The following is a 16,128-nucleotide window of genomic DNA, read 5'->3' on the forward strand; positions in this document are numbered from 1 at the left end:
CAAGCCACGGGACCATACCCCATTCACAGTATTGCAGTCGATTTCAATTTTATTTATTTATATATATGTACATTATAAAATGGAATATCTTAATTCATACATATGAAAATAATTAAAATAATAAGGTATATATAAAAATAACACATAAGTAAACATAATATTCAGAGAATAATATGTTTAAAAAAATAAGAGAATCTTGTAACGAAAAACTTTCAGAGACGTGAAAAATGTCAATGTTCAAAGTAATATTGTTCAACATAGAGATAGCCCTTCCAACAGGTATAACCATTGGCAGGTTGGTTCTGTATATTGGACGCTGTCTAAGGTAACACCGGAACATAAAAGCTAATGCTCCGCATTATTTCAGGGTTATCAATAATACCGCGCAACAATCTAAAGAATTGCGTAGTGAAATACACATTCCTTCTGGTCTTCAAACTGCTGTGACCGAGCATACCCTGGAGGAACTCAGTGGGATAAAGCCATGGATAATATCCGCACTCCCTCATGTAGAGAAACCGAAGAAATGTCTTCTAAACCCTCTTCACCACAAGAGAGTACTTCAACTCACACGGCCGCAAATCATCGAGTCTACTTCGCACCAACGAGTTATAAAGAATTCTCAGTATTCGTGTATTACCAAAAACCCTGGCAGTACGCAAGACGAATCCCAACATCTACAACGGTCTATAGGCACAATCACACTTGTGGATAATTTACAGTATGTAAATAAATCACTTAAGGCAATGACAGACCATAAGCTCCCCTAAATACCTTAACTTCCGTATTCTCAAGAACTTTACATCTATCGAAAAATAATATTATTTGGTTCGTGCCTAATTATTTGTGATCCGAACGAAGTTCATGTCGACTTCGTCGCTTAGTAGCGATTTTGCGATATCAATTCCCGCTAATATTGACAGACAAGTAAGCTTTGATAAATATATTTTTTCAATCTAAACCATGTTAATTAATCCGAAGTCTGGTTCCAATTGAGATTGAAGGATATCGAGTTTACCATCCTAATGATGTTTATATCTCGAGAAGATTTAGGGAATCATTCTTGAAGTAGTCAAATTTCAAAGAGGATATTTGCTAACGAAATCGTTATCTAGACCAACGAGTTAAAGATTACGTACATTATTTTTAACTCTTTCCCAAAATCCTGAAATTCCCTTAATTAATTATAATTACTTTTTTTATCGGATACCCACTTGCCTTATTTTTAAATTGTGTCGATTGATTAAGCTTGTATTCATTTGAAAATTACGTTTTTTCGTAAACTTGTTTTTTGTATAATTTGTGTATTTAAACTTTTTTTGTTTAAATTTCTTCAGACCAACCGAAATAACAATAATGTAGATAATACATTAATGTATGGTTAACAATATTAAAAAATATAAACCATAACTAAATGGTGTTATGCGAAAATGTGTCAATCCACAAAATCGAAAAAAATCATTGGTGTCCGAATCTCATCCAAAAGTGATTTGTGGAAGCGATGCTAGTCTGAGAAATTAAGGATTAACTCCATTTTTAGATTATATAAAAAAAAACATAAAAAATGTTTTTCGAGTTTATCATGAAGAATGTTCATCGGAAGTTTCGCAATCTGGCTCTGAAATACCATATTTATAGAAGCTAATGTAATTACAGAGCTCTTTATTTATCATTGGCGGATTAAAATGATTTAAAGTATTTTTAACTTAACTATTTATTTATTTGTGATATTTACATATATGTGGTTTAAAGAGTGCTCGAAAAAAAAATCTAGTATGTTTGTGAAGTTAAAGAACTGAAACCTTTATTTAAGCAGGTGTGATTCATCTAATTGAATTATTTCACCTACAAAGTAGGTAACGCCTGAAAATTTTATTTTTTCGATTTTTATACTTCTTCGTGGACCTGGTGGATTCATCAACAATATTTTGAGTTTGTCCAAATTTTTGTAGACAAGGACTGGATTCAACTCCCTGGAGAGCTGTTAACATATACATATTAAAACAGGGATGTATTCTATATTACCTTCTCTAAAATGTTCCTCATCTCTGTTATAATATGTTAATATTAACAGCTCACCAGGGAGTTTTTCCAGTTTTAGTCTACAAAAATTTAGACAAACCCAATACATTGTTATTTACACTATTATGCAGCTATACCATTAAACAGCAATTATTGTTAGTTCATGAGGAAACTTTGTAAATATATAAGCTGATAATAAACAAGACGAAATGCGTCACATGCATAGAATTAAGAGTAGTCCAGAAGGAGCGTAGAATCATATTTGAATACATCGGACTGTGTCCAAGAATAATCCCACCACAATGGCCTACTTTCGCCGCGCGCATTCGTGATGTCGCCGCGTAATGTTGCTTGATGGGGAAAAAATAATCATAACACAAATGTAAGACCAAAAAAAAGCAATCTGTTAATTTTTCTAAAATTTTATTGTGCATGCGAAAACATTGATTGACACAACAGAGTAGAGAAGTACATTTAATAAGAGTAATTGAATTTATGAACTTTGAACTTCAAATATCAAACAAATTTTATTTTACATAAAACGGATATTTTTATATCATGTCAAATAATATTTGATGTTTTAAAGACAATGTTGTTCAAATGTCTCCCACGGCGTTGTTTAACCCGAGGTCTAATTTTCATTAGTTCTTGCATTAGATGAGCAAAATAGGGTAAAAAAAATTACTACCCTGGCAACACTATCGAAATTTCCATTTTGTTTCTTCGACAATCTGACAGATGAAAAAATAATTCAGTTTTTAAGTAATGCATTTGCTACTTAAACATTCGTTTGCTAATTACACATAAAATGTGATATCATCCTGTTTCTTTAAGATCCTAGCAGTATTTCTACACTTTAAAGGGACACAACACGGCAAAGTTGAATTCAAATCAGAAGTTGCGTACTGAGCGACGTCTACAAAGAAACTAATGGGTTAAAACGTAAATCTACTCATTTATGAGTAGTTTAGTTGCCTTCTGTTTGATGTGCGTATGCGGTTTTTGGACTATTCTTAATTTTGTGGTCGCATGTATTTAAAACAAAAAAATATAATAAAATCTAAAAAAAGTGTTTTGTTTTGGATATCTTACCAAATTTTAGCATGGAATTCTACCAATTATCTGCATACACAATAAACATATATATAATGTATGATCCTTGTTTCAGATTGGAAGGTCTATTACGCTGCCTGAATTTTCTCTCTCAGATGAAATCCTTTTGGAAATGCTGCCCTTTTAATAAAGAGATAAGGTCGGTTATTTTGAAACCTTTAGAAATAATAAGTTGCTGCGAGGGAATAAATTATTGAAGCTTCGTTACATATTTGTCAAAGAATTTTTATTGACGTAATCGTCACATTTTCATGTTAAATTATATCTTTTTCCACAAAATTATTCCGACGAAAAAATTCTTATAATAAGGGATTATTATTTAACCTATAAATGTTATAAAATATAAGTCATTACATGGCTTCATAATTTTAATTTTGTTGTTTGATTAAGCATTACTTTAAATTACTAAAATATAACATGATGAAAAAAAAATGAAGGTTTTCATTTTACAAATTAAGGATTTTTATATTTAAGTCATGGTTCGTTTATTATGATTTTTTCCTTGAATGTAAGTACAAGTTTAGTCGGGCTCGTGATGCAGCGGTCAGCGCGTTTGCCTACCATGCGAAAAGTCTCGGGTTCGATTCCCGACATGGTTGACATGAAATATTTATTTAATAAGTGTTAACACTTGAATATTTCGTAGTCCCTGTACTGGTACCTGATGCGTAAGATTAATCATTTTACCTTCATGTAACAAAAATTATTGAGATACACTGCGATTGGTATACCAATGCAGTGTCCTATACACCATTAGGTGTGGAAAGGGAATGATAATGATGATAAAGTACAAGTGGTCAATATAAATGTTTTTCTCATCTCTTTTACTTTTTTTTATTTACGTATTTTTTATTTATTTTTCATTTTACATTTTTACACTTTTATTATTTTAATTATTTATATCTTATATTGTGGATTATGAAACCAAATGGATTAGAGCTATAATATGGTTTCCTAAGAGAGCTATGGCGTCATGGAGCGGTGGATGACGTCTTAAAAACTTGTAAAATGTATTCCTCGGCACGGATTTTCCCAGTGAGGAATACATTATAACCAAACCATGTATATTTTTTATCAGTGAAACACTTGATAAATAAATATAGAATATGATATAGGAATTAAAAAAGCTTTCTGAATATACAAGTTTAATATTTATATTGTTAATATTTGTATGTACTAAAAAATATACGTTATTATAATGTCCCTTAGAGGTGAGATAGTGGGGTCTCTCCGCAAGGGCACGGCCGAGTGGTACGCGCGACTGGCGCGGGATGGAGCTCGGGGTTCGACCACGCACTTACTGGACCTCAGTACAGCTTTACTCGTAGACTTACAACAAGGGTTAACCTACTACCATCCTCTATTTGAAACGTGAGTGTAAAACCAGTTTTATTTGTAAAATATTTGTTCAGTATTTTAACGCAATGTTAACTTAGGCTCGTATTACATGGATCAGAAAATGATACAAAATCTTGCGCAAGATCTTGTGCAGCTTAATATACAATAATAGTAAATACCATATTTTTATCAGATCTATTAAAGACATTTTAAATTTATCTCCTGCTTAACTTTAAACTTTTAATTATGACTTTTTATTTTATCTTTTAAATGTAACTTTTTAATTTTAACATTTAATTATTTTTTTTTAAATAAGAAATATTTGCGTTCTTATGATTTACCTAAATATTTAATTTTGAGGGCCATTTTCAACGAGTTGTAAATAACTCACTATTAGAAAATGGAATCAAGTTGGGGTAGAGTGGGATTCGAACCACGGATCTTTGGTCTGTGAGTCCGAGACACTAGCCACGGGACCACAACCCGATTTCAATTCTAACTTTTTATTTTGACTTTTAAATTTAACTTTTAATTTCAACTCTTAATTTTTACTTATTCATATGTATGTACATTTACTACCTGCATCTAATTAATTATTGTTGGTTGTTATTTTTTACTAAGAAATATAAATGTTCATGGAAGCAGAGAGAAAGGGGAGGAAAGTATAGTTGGAGCTATACAATGTCTTCTCCCTTTTATGTACTTTTTATTTTTTTTACATATTTATTTTTTTAGAATTTCATTATTTTTTCCCCTCTCCTCCTGCATTCATAATAACTTAATGTGAAATCAGTGATTGGTCTTACTTTTTTCATTGTTCTTTTGTACCTTGTATTTTTATAAATACTGTATGAATTCCTTAATGAATAAATAAATAAATCATTCTTCTGCCAAATATTGGGCCATTCAAAACTTGCGTGTAAACGCGCGCAGTGGGCATATGTTTTCGGCGCCATAACAGATAACGGGCAGTTTCACAGTTAACTAAACGAGATTTATTGTGACTACTGCGACTACTGACAATTAAAAAATTGTTATTCCGTGATTAACAATCAAGATCAGGGTTCTAAAATAACATGGATCATGAAACTGATTAAGTATTTCCGGAAAAGAAGGCAAGCGTGAAATGAAAAAGTGCAGTAATACAAATAAGACCGAGGATAAAAAAGCAATAACAAAAATGTGCTGACAGTTGAAATCGGCAGCTAACTTTATTACTGACATCGGACGCGCACGCAGATTTTTGTTAAAATTTTATTAACAATATTTTGAGTATGTGCAAATTTTTGTAGACAAGGACTGGATTCAACTCCCCGGGGAGCTGTTTATATTAACATACTACAACAGAGATGAAGAACATTTAAGAGAAGATAATATAGACGTCTAGGCATCTACAGGGCTTATGACCTGTCAATGGCTGGTTAAGGTTTCAGCTCTTTAACTTCACAAACATCAACAGATGAAAGAATTGAAGGAATATAGATGTTCAAATATAGGCAGAATGGTGAATGTTACACAGTGTGTAAAGTGGCTACATAAACAAGCTATTGACAGGTCATAAGCCCTGTAGATGCCTAGACTTCTATATTATCTTCTCTTAAATGTTCTTCATCTCTGTTGTAGTATGTTAATATAAACAGCTCCCCGGGGAGTTGAATCCAGTCCTTGTCTACAAAAATTTGGACAAATTCAAAATATTGTTGATAAATTACCTGGTATATGAAAAAGTATAGAAATTGAAAAAATAATATTTTCAAGCGTTGCCTGGTCTAGTATGTAGATGAAATAATTCAATTAGATGAATCTCACCCGCATAAATAAAGGTTTCAGCTCTTTAACTTCACAAACATCGACAGATGAAAGAATTGAAGGAATATAGATGTTCAAATATAGGCAGAATGGTGAATGTTACACAGTGTGTAAAGTGGCCACTTAAACCAGCCATTGACAGGTCATAAGCCCTGTAGATGCCTAGACTTCTATATTATCTTCTTTTAAATGTTCTTCATCTCTGTTGTATGTTAAAATATTATTGTTTAAAATTATACATGTTCTAATTTTGCTGAATTTGACCACGGATTTCTCCCACGACACAATATTCATTTATTTATTTATTTTGTCTACAATTTTTTTGTTTACATTTTGGTACTAAACGTTTAAGTTTTTCGTTCATTGGGTAAAAATCCTGCATAAGATCAAGTGCCATTTTCTGTCCCAGCTTTCCCAAGGTTAAACTTTTTTAATTTCAACAAATTGAAAATTATGTTTTAAGAGTACGAGTAATTAAAGATTATTTCCAATGCCAAGGCCAATTTTTCACTAACGAACTCTTTTTTTTGTCTGAATTGTACGAAACCTTAAATAAGTAGATAAATAGATTAGTAAGTTTACTCGCGTAGTCATTTATTTGTGGAGACAAAAGAGTTCTAAGATTCTTTGTCTTTAGAGAAAAGAAAATGTTGTATTTTTTCCAGATAAATATTCTGAAAAATGGAAATTCTCTTAACTCAAACGAAGATAAATTATTATTTATGTTCTGAACTCAAATAAATTATTTTATTTAAGTTTAGTGCCACATGTGGTGTTTATCTATAATCAAACTTGACTAAATAATTTTTAAGTCAAAATTCAAGTAACCATTACTTACCATATACGTCCAATGTGTATAAAAAACCATAGCGCCCAGTTAACCATTTTTGCAAGAGAAATTGTATAGTAATCCTCAATTGCAAAATGATGAATTGTATTTTAAAGATGATGAATGATTGAAATTGGTGAATAGTTCCGAACAAACTCCTAATCCCATGTCACTGCAACCTGTTTAGATCTATTATGACGAATCCTCGTAAATTAATTCTCACCATACAACCCTTACTCTTTAAAGAGCAGGGCTCCTGAATGGAAGGCGAGTGCTTTAATATCTATTACAAAATCTCCTCTTCCAAGCCCAAATCCTTAAAGTAATGCACTATTTGGTAGAGGATGAGTGCTCCCTGTAATAATTTGATGGTGGCCAAAGAAAAGATGGTTATTGTAGAGATAAAGTTCAATGTAAATAAATATGAATATAGCTCATCGTTAATTTGACAATTATGTTGAAGTGGTGGAGGATACTTGAATATTCACAGTATTATAAGTAATCCAATAAACTATCAAGTACTATTAATTTATTTTAACAACCTAGAGGCGTTTATTTGCACTAATCCAACCTTAGTATATTATGTTGAAATCATTTGATGAAGGTAAAAAATATTGCGTGCTGAGAATCTCTTGGCCAGATTCATCAGCTTGTACAGAATGTTCGTCAGAATTTCAAAATATACTAAGAATATCAATAATTTTCCATTATATAGACAAGATTTGAATTAGTTTAGTTTTAATAGAATTTTTATCAATTTTTATACACATAAGCAAATGTCATCAAGAAATTATATATTTTTAATTCATTTTCAGAACTAACAGCATTCCTTACTTCAGTGTTGTCTACAAGCAAATCGATAAAATGGTAAGTATTCACATTTATTGATTTACCTATGTACGTATGCAAGGGTGCGTATGTGTATATGGGTATGTGTATATAAATATATTTTTGTATATATGCATGTATATGTATGTGTGTGGGTGTGTATGTATGTGTGTATGTATGTTTCTATGTGTGCACACGTGCGTGTGTATGTATATGGAAATATATAAATAAACGTATATATTAGTCTGCCTTAGGTAGCACGGGTATTTTCCTACTAAGCATAACTTAACAATATTAATTTTCAAAAATATTTTTTTAATAAATTAAAAAATAATAGAAATAAAAATTTTTAAAAAGTATCTGAAAATTTCAAATAATACATATTTTTTCAACATGGTTAAGCTTATACTTAATTTTTCAAAAATTTAGTAAATTATTTTACTTTGTTACTTTGACATAAAACCAATAGATACGTTATTGTTCTTGTATACTGACGACATCTTATATTTGATTGGTCTATTTCCAAAACCCGTTATCTCCCTATGGCTGCCATAGGGTTATACCAGATTTTGGAGTAAACGACTCATTTCTCAAATATTGCGTTGCCTTTAATAATTCGAAATAAAGAGATTATTACGATACATATGCAAACATTCGTGTTAGAAAGAGATCTACATATTTTCTTAGTTCATATTTATTTGTAACATAGCTACACTAGCTGGCTGATATATATATATATATACATATATTCTAATAATGGAACACATATAGGTTATTTGAAGTCTTTACAGAAAACGCCAAAGTACAATTTTTTACCACAAATGTGGAGATACTTACGAGTTTAAGGTTGTGAAAATTTTTCTGTATTTAAAAAAATATATATATTGTAGCTGGCGGACGACGTGTGCCGCTGCCTGAACGGGTGCGAGCCGCCGCCGCCGCCCGCGTGGAGCGTGGCGGAGGGCGCGCGCGAGCCCGCGCACACGCTACCCTTCGAGCTGTACCTGGCCGTGCAGGAGGTGCGCGCGCTGGCTGCGCATGTGGCCGGCGCGGGCGGCCTGGCGCTGGCCACGTGCTACGCGTGGTTCGCTCCCGCCGTGGAGCGCTGGCTGGCCATCACCAGGGCCAAGGCGCTCCACCGCGTCAGGGCGGCCATGGCGCTAGGTGAGACGCACTTTAATGAGTCAACTGATTTTTGTTATGTTTTAGAAACAATAACTATTACTTAAAATATTTACATAGACACACGTCTATCGTTATCTAGAATACTATTGAGAAAAATCACCGCACGTGCGCCGTCGAATTCGCGTCATTTCTGTAACTTTCCCAAAGCTAATATCTTACCTCAACATTTTCGCATGAGAAATATGAAACATATCGTAGATACATGAATACCGAAATATTTCAGCCAAATTGTTTGGAACGCAGGCATTGTTCCGGTAGAGATATTAATATGAAACAAGGAAGATTATAATAAGATCGATATTAATATTATAATATTGGCATTTGTCTGGAAGAGGTCTACTGATAAATAAATTCTTATTTATTTTACATACCTATATTTAATATTTATTTACATAACAAAGACGAATTCTTAATGGAATGGATTAATATAAGCTTACATATTTTCTCTTGCCTTTTTACAAAATTTGAATGAGCTTTTTGAATTTATATTATCATTATACCTATATTTTTTCTTGCGAGAGTCCAATTAATTAGCGCCCTGTTTCGTATGCACTCAACTCATATTGACTAATAAAATTTCAATCCTGTACATTTTTAGTAGTTGCTTTGAGAATTAAAAGTTAAATGTAGTAGTCATTTTTATTTGTGGAATTTTGATGACTACCAGCAAAGAAACAAAAATACGTCTTATGTATTTTTTTATATTTTATTTTGTGTTTAATATTCAGTAAATATAATGTGTAAAAAAAATTACTATTAAGTGAGTTTTAAGACCGAATAAATAGTTGATTCGTTAAGCGATATTTTGTGATTTTTTCTATCATATTGGAAACATTTATAAAGACAAAGGTAATTCGTGAATTTTTACAAAAAAAAAGTGTGAAATGCATATGTACCTATTTAGTAAAAAATGACCCCCATTTCAACCCTTTCAGCCGCCACTTGGTATCATGATTATCAACAGTCACAAGATTATCTCACGGTTCAGTTACTTGCAAACATTTATCAAATCTAAGAACGAGATCTTTGATTAAATCAATTTGTTTTAGCATGTTAATACTATGCAGTCATATTCAAGCGTTTGCACGAGATGTTATATTTATACCAATTACAACTCAACCTCCTTATTTTGCACCAATGCAATGCAGTTCCCTTTGCGGATAAGACTATTCTTCAAATGCGTGAAATATTATTTTAAATAAACTCTTTTATCTAGATGGGAAACGATCCTGAATCGATGTATTGTAGCCGAAGAAAGAATGAGTTTCCGCTACTACTGGTGGAAAATTAGATTATTTGACAAGACTGAAATAAAAAAGATCGCACCCACTACTGTCGTTTTCATTCTCTTTCTCTGTTTAAAGAAATTCTTACACCGGTTAATCTTCATTTCTTTTGGATGAATTATTTTGTTTTCAGATCGTGTTTGCGAAGGAGAATTCATTGTGAAGCACAGCACTTCTTCTGTGGACACAGCTGCTTGGTAAGTTTGTCTTTTCATCTCCCCCCGTGCATAATAAATAAAACTCTTTCATCTTTTCACCACATTGATGTTTTGAGCACCTACGTACGCCGAAGTTTATCCGCTTTCGAACGCTCACAGTTACTTTTATTGTGGGAGATATAAACACCTTTGAATGTTTTCCCGGAGCACTTTAAAACTAATCATCCTTTGTCAGTAGCTGCGTGGGATACGTATCGAAATATTATAATTACTCACAGTGATGAAATTCATCGAATTCGTAATTTTATGATGAATGTTTTAAAACGTTAAAAAGTATCAATATATTTCTTTTTTGGGTGACTCCGTTTGTGTTGGATTTGTTTCGACGTTTCAGCTACCATTTCAGGAGCCATCTTCAGGGTAAACTGAGTGTTTTGTAGAAAAAAGTGTGTGTTTAAGTACTAGTAAATTGTACCGTGTCGCAGTCGGCAGTAGGCACATTTCTGTTCATTTTTGTAGTATGTTACTGACAGGATAGCCAAAGTGCTGAAGAAACATAATATTAGAACAACGTTCGGGACTGTAGAAAAAATAAAGAACTATTTATTGAGCCCAAAAGATAAGAATCCCTTGGAAACGGAAGCTGTTTATAAACTTAGTTGCCAAGGATGTGATAAAATGTACATAGGACAAAGAAAAGGATTGACGAACACAAAAGAGCGTGTAAACTTGGGCACCCTGACAAATCTGCAATAGCGGAACACTTTATAGACACCGGACATTTTTTCGCATTTGAACCGAAAATTTTGCAGGAACCCGGTAATTACAGGCAATTAAAATACACAGACACCCAAATAACATAAACAAAGACGACGGGCTTAAATTAAACTCAACAAGGTTCTCAGCACTACATACTACAAAATGAATAAAAATGTGCCTACTGCCGACTGCGACACGGTACAAATTACTAGTAGTTAAACACACACTTTTTTCTACAAAACACTCAGTTTTTCCTGAAGATGGCTTCTGCGTAGCCGAAACGTCGGAACAAATCCAACACACTCGGTATTATCCAAAAAAGAAACATTGATAACAGTGACCGTGGAAACCTTCACACCAGTTGAAAAGTATGTACTGAAAACAAAGCGGTTAAAAATCAATATTCAACAAGATGTGAAAAACGTCTTTATCATCATCATTCCTTTTCCGCGCCAAATGGTGCATAAAGCAATGCATTGGTACACTAATCGCAGCGTATCTTGATCACTTTTGCTAGGGTAATATGAACAGTCTTACGCTTTAGGTCCAGGGACTTTGAAAGTATTCTAGTGTAAAAACACTATTTTTAAATAAATATTTCATATGTACCATGTCGGGAATCGAACCCAAGACCTCTTGCAGGGTAGGCAAACGCGCTGACCATTACACCACGAGGCCAACTAAATGAAAAATCTTGTTAAACATTATAATTTTTGCGAGTTTTTAGATACGTAACAATTCAAAGTTGAACATTTAAAAAAATAATTAATGTTAATAAATATTCGTATTTAACTACTCACCGACTTTGTCTTTTACGAAAAAGAACAAAAATTACATGCAGAGTTAAAGGGAATGCAAACACCACCATGTCCGAACATGCCCTAAAATTAGTTTAATAATATTTAGCGATATGTTGCAGAATCTGTGAGGGTGGATGTAATTTATATATTTTTTCGTAAATACTACGTATACTACGGTGATGGTAAAGATGAAGTGTATTTTAGTATTTACATGTTGGTGTAGTGAGTGTCCTGGCAAAGAGACGGGTACGTCTCGAAACCGGTAAATTAAAAAAGTCGTACAAAAAAAAGTTATTTACTAATATTTACAAACATTAATTAAAATGTTTGACCACAAAGTTAATGCTTATAACATATTTTTTTTATTTTTTATTATTCCAAATCTATAACATTTTTAGATTTGTCTATTTTTTGTGGTAATGCTTGTTACATTTAGTTGTTCCTTTTTATTCCTAGTAAAATCCAAGTAATTCAAATTATAAAATGAAACAAAATGTTGAAAAAATGGTTGCATTTCTTTTATTGAAAATTTAGATTATTGAATCTCGAAAATCTTGTAATCGAAATTGTTTTCTCTCACAAAATAAAATAATTGTATTTTCCCAGTTTCTACCAGGCTCGTGAGTTCTGGCGACTGCTTTCATGGCCAAACCCTGGACATGCACTACAACTGTTGGACGCCCTCTGTGCTGCTGCTATGCATTATGCAGACCTGGCTCACCAGAGACTGGCTGATAGTGGATATTACGACTTAGTTGGTGAGTTTATTTAATTTGATCGAACTTAAAAATTACTCACACTCGGAATGAATAGTGTCTATCAACAATTATTATTCTTCTTCTATACATCCCAGTGTGAGATTTGGCCTCCTCCAGGAATGCTGTCCATCGGCTCTTGTCTCCAGCCATCCTTTACTAGTTTTCGCTTCCTCCTCCTCAACTCCTCTTTCCCATAGTCTGATTCAGTGACTTGTGACAGTGGGGTGGTTCTCAAGCTATTTTTAGGATTATTATTTAAAAGCAAAACAACAACACTCAAAATGTCTTAGTGTGTCACCTCTGATACGCGTGTTATAGATTACTCATCGCTAGTCTAACTCATCGTTTCCTTAATCTCCCCATGAGCCGTTTATATTAGTGTTTTGAAGCACCCATTTGTTTAGATGTTTTGGTGCTTTATCATTAGCGCCCTCCTCATCGTAGTCTTAAAGTTGTTTAATTCTACACCAAATTGTATTTTTAAACTTATTATATAAAACACATAAAATAAAAGGAATCATTTAATTAAGTTCAATACGTACACGAAAAAAAAACAAAATAAAAGAAATACTTAAATAGAGATAGCAATGTTGGCATATAAATAAATTAATATTTATACTTGTCTTCAATGGCAAAACGGCGATATAAGAAAAGGGAAAAGGGGAGCAATTAAAAAGAGAAAAGAAATGTTTCTTAATTTAAACAAAGCTACTGTAGAGACGTATTTAAGTCAAGCCGCATGCGTACGCCTAAGCCAAACAACAGTTTCATGAAGAAACATATGTACCAGAAACTCAAGAAAAAGAACATGACACAATGTAGCAAAAACAAATAAGGACAGTAAAATAATGGTACACAATATATTTAAGAACACAATCAACATATAAAACTTCGAGCAAACCCATGCCAATTCATCTTCATCCCTCACTGTGTTAATGGCGAAGAGATCTACAAAACGCCAGAAGATCTATCCCAAAGTATTCCGAGTTGTGTGACGATTTGACTAATGTACACATTCTGGACATAGAGGCATAAAAACAAAAGTTGCTCTTAGAAGATTTAACAAGTAGCAGATTTTGACTCTTGGTTACACAGTTGGGAACATGGAAATAAATTACATCAGTTTCAGCATTAAGTAATTTGAAAATGCTTAAAAGGTCCATCTCTGTTCAACGTTTCTCCAATGTGGACAGATTAAGATATTGCTCTGTTTTAAAATAGTAAATATCACCCCTTTGCAAACCGACTAACCATGAGACTTTTCGTAGAAAACGGTATTGGACAGACTCAATATGGTCAACATGAGTCATAGGACTAAATTGGAGAAGCATATTCTAGATGGGGTCTAGTTCTTGAAACATAGTGCTTATACAAAGTTGAAAAGAAGTAGAAATTATGGGCGGGAATCAAGAAAAAGAATGTGAACAATGATTATACAAAGTCAATTTTTGAGTTCAGGATTCGTTTTTATTTTGTCAAATTAATTCTCAAGCGTTGGTTTGGATTGTACCGGATTTTTAGTAAGATTTTCTGCTCAAATGCAAACATGGTTTCCTTTCTTTGTGTTACGCACCATGTTTAAGAAACATTAGTAACTACCTCCGAATCTTATGATTGTGTTATAAATAAGTGCCTATTTTGTTTCTACACTCTTAAAATTCCGATGAGATCGTTGATTTTTCCACAGGAAAAGTAGCGTATTTTTGTTTTTTACGGGATATCGATTGCCATCGACAATAATTTTATAATTCTCTCGAATTTTCCCTTCCTCTAACAATCGCGATATTATTTCAGGACCATATAAAACAACTGACGAAATGTGCGTGGCAGTCAATAACTTGGAATACGTGAGAAGATCTCTTGCGGAGTTCGGGGAGGACATTAAGTAAGTATTATTCCATCTTGTGCTTTGGTGAAACTGAATACTGTTATGTCAAAAACATAAGTTTTTTTCTCTTTTATCAGGCCAGACCAAGCAGCTGATTGCGAACGCGCTCGTGTTCTGGATACAGCCCTTCAAGCCCTGGAGACACGTGCAGCTCAGGTGTTGTCTCGAGTCGCTCCACAGATGGAAGCTCCGCTCAGGAAGGCCATCTTTCACCTGGCTTGGTCTCCTGACTCTCTCCCTACAGTTCAGGTGACTATGACTGCATTTTTTTTTTTTAATAATTTGATTTATTTCTGATCTTATCAAGTCTCTTCAGACATGAAGTGACAATGAAGTGCAGGCAATTGGTAAAATAAACCAAAATAGGGAACAAAATACCGAACACTCTTCTAGTGGAACAAAAGGCCGGTCGACAACTGTCAACAGGCCGGCTTCTCCTGAAGAGTTTTAAGTGGTTTCCTCTCCACATGAGCAAATGCTGAGAAGTACCTGATTGGCTCACATTAGAATATCCTTCCTGATTCCAACAGTTTAGCTAAAATAATGTAATATAATAGCGGAAAATAGCATTGTATATTATAAGCAAGGTAAAAAATAATGCGATTCCAATAAAATAAAAAAAAAAAAAAAGACATGAAGTGATAAAACTAAACCAATTTCAACAGATGCAGAAAAAAATCATTTAATTAAAGGGAATGTGAAAATCTAAGAATTTACGACTTATCATTGGCTCGTTTAAATTTGTTGCAACAGAGATGGAAAACATTCTGAATCAATGTACGAGTATATGTTTATTTTATCTATTATTTATTTTTTTAATGCCTCGATTTTGAAAGAACGGCGTTTTAAAACGGCAAAATCAAATGATTTTCGTATTTTTTATCAGACTACAGCCTTAATGTAATTCGCAGGCCATCACTCCCCTCCTGGAGTATCTTGACATGCACCTAGCCACGCTGAACGCCATGCTGCTCCCGCGCAACTTCAGCAAAGTGCTGGGCGGCGTGTGGGCGGGTGCCCTACGGGGGCTGACCGCGCAGGTGGACGCCCCCGCCCAGGACCGCCCTCCGGTGTTCCACGACCGCCTGCAGGAGGCGCTGGACATCCTGACTGACTTCTTCCACGCTGAAGGGAAAGGTAATGGAACCACCAGGGTTCGATACCTTTTAGGCTTTTTAGGAGACGACTAAAAAACAACAAGTTGGCAACTCAAGTTGCTCTTCTGTCTGTTCCAATGGCGATCTGCACATTGAGGGAGAATATCCACCTCTGCTGGCAACTGTTATAGAGTCCTGGGGAACTCTGTCTGCTACGCTATTTTAACGAATTAACTTTCTACATACACTTTTTCTTGA

The 16,128-nt window shown here is 33.6% G+C and overlaps 1 protein-coding gene across 1 annotated transcript in view; it reads left to right on the forward strand.

Annotated features, from left to right (window-relative positions):
- unc-13-4A (BAI1 associated protein 3) overlaps nucleotides 1–16,128 on the forward strand; it is a 197,699-nt gene that overhangs the window by 171,094 nt on the left and 10,477 nt on the right. The window contains exons 10-18 of the mRNA XM_088225028.1: nucleotides 3,191–3,274; nucleotides 4,345–4,506; nucleotides 7,927–7,978; nucleotides 8,830–9,103; nucleotides 10,544–10,607; nucleotides 12,734–12,885; nucleotides 14,680–14,770; nucleotides 14,851–15,022; nucleotides 15,685–15,910. Of these exons, the coding sequence (XP_088081154.1) occupies nucleotides 3,191–3,274; nucleotides 4,345–4,506; nucleotides 7,927–7,978; nucleotides 8,830–9,103; nucleotides 10,544–10,607; nucleotides 12,734–12,885; nucleotides 14,680–14,770; nucleotides 14,851–15,022; nucleotides 15,685–15,910 (1,277 nt within the window). The remainder of the gene's footprint in view (nucleotides 1–3,190; nucleotides 3,275–4,344; nucleotides 4,507–7,926; nucleotides 7,979–8,829; nucleotides 9,104–10,543; nucleotides 10,608–12,733; nucleotides 12,886–14,679; nucleotides 14,771–14,850; nucleotides 15,023–15,684; nucleotides 15,911–16,128) is intronic.

The sequence above is a fragment of the Micrasema longulum genome, unplaced genomic scaffold, assembly GCF_059751315.1.
Source record: "Micrasema longulum isolate JH-2025_06_02 unplaced genomic scaffold, ASM5975131v1 h1tg000323l, whole genome shotgun sequence".
Taxonomy (NCBI): Eukaryota; Metazoa; Arthropoda; class Insecta; order Trichoptera; family Brachycentridae; genus Micrasema; species Micrasema longulum.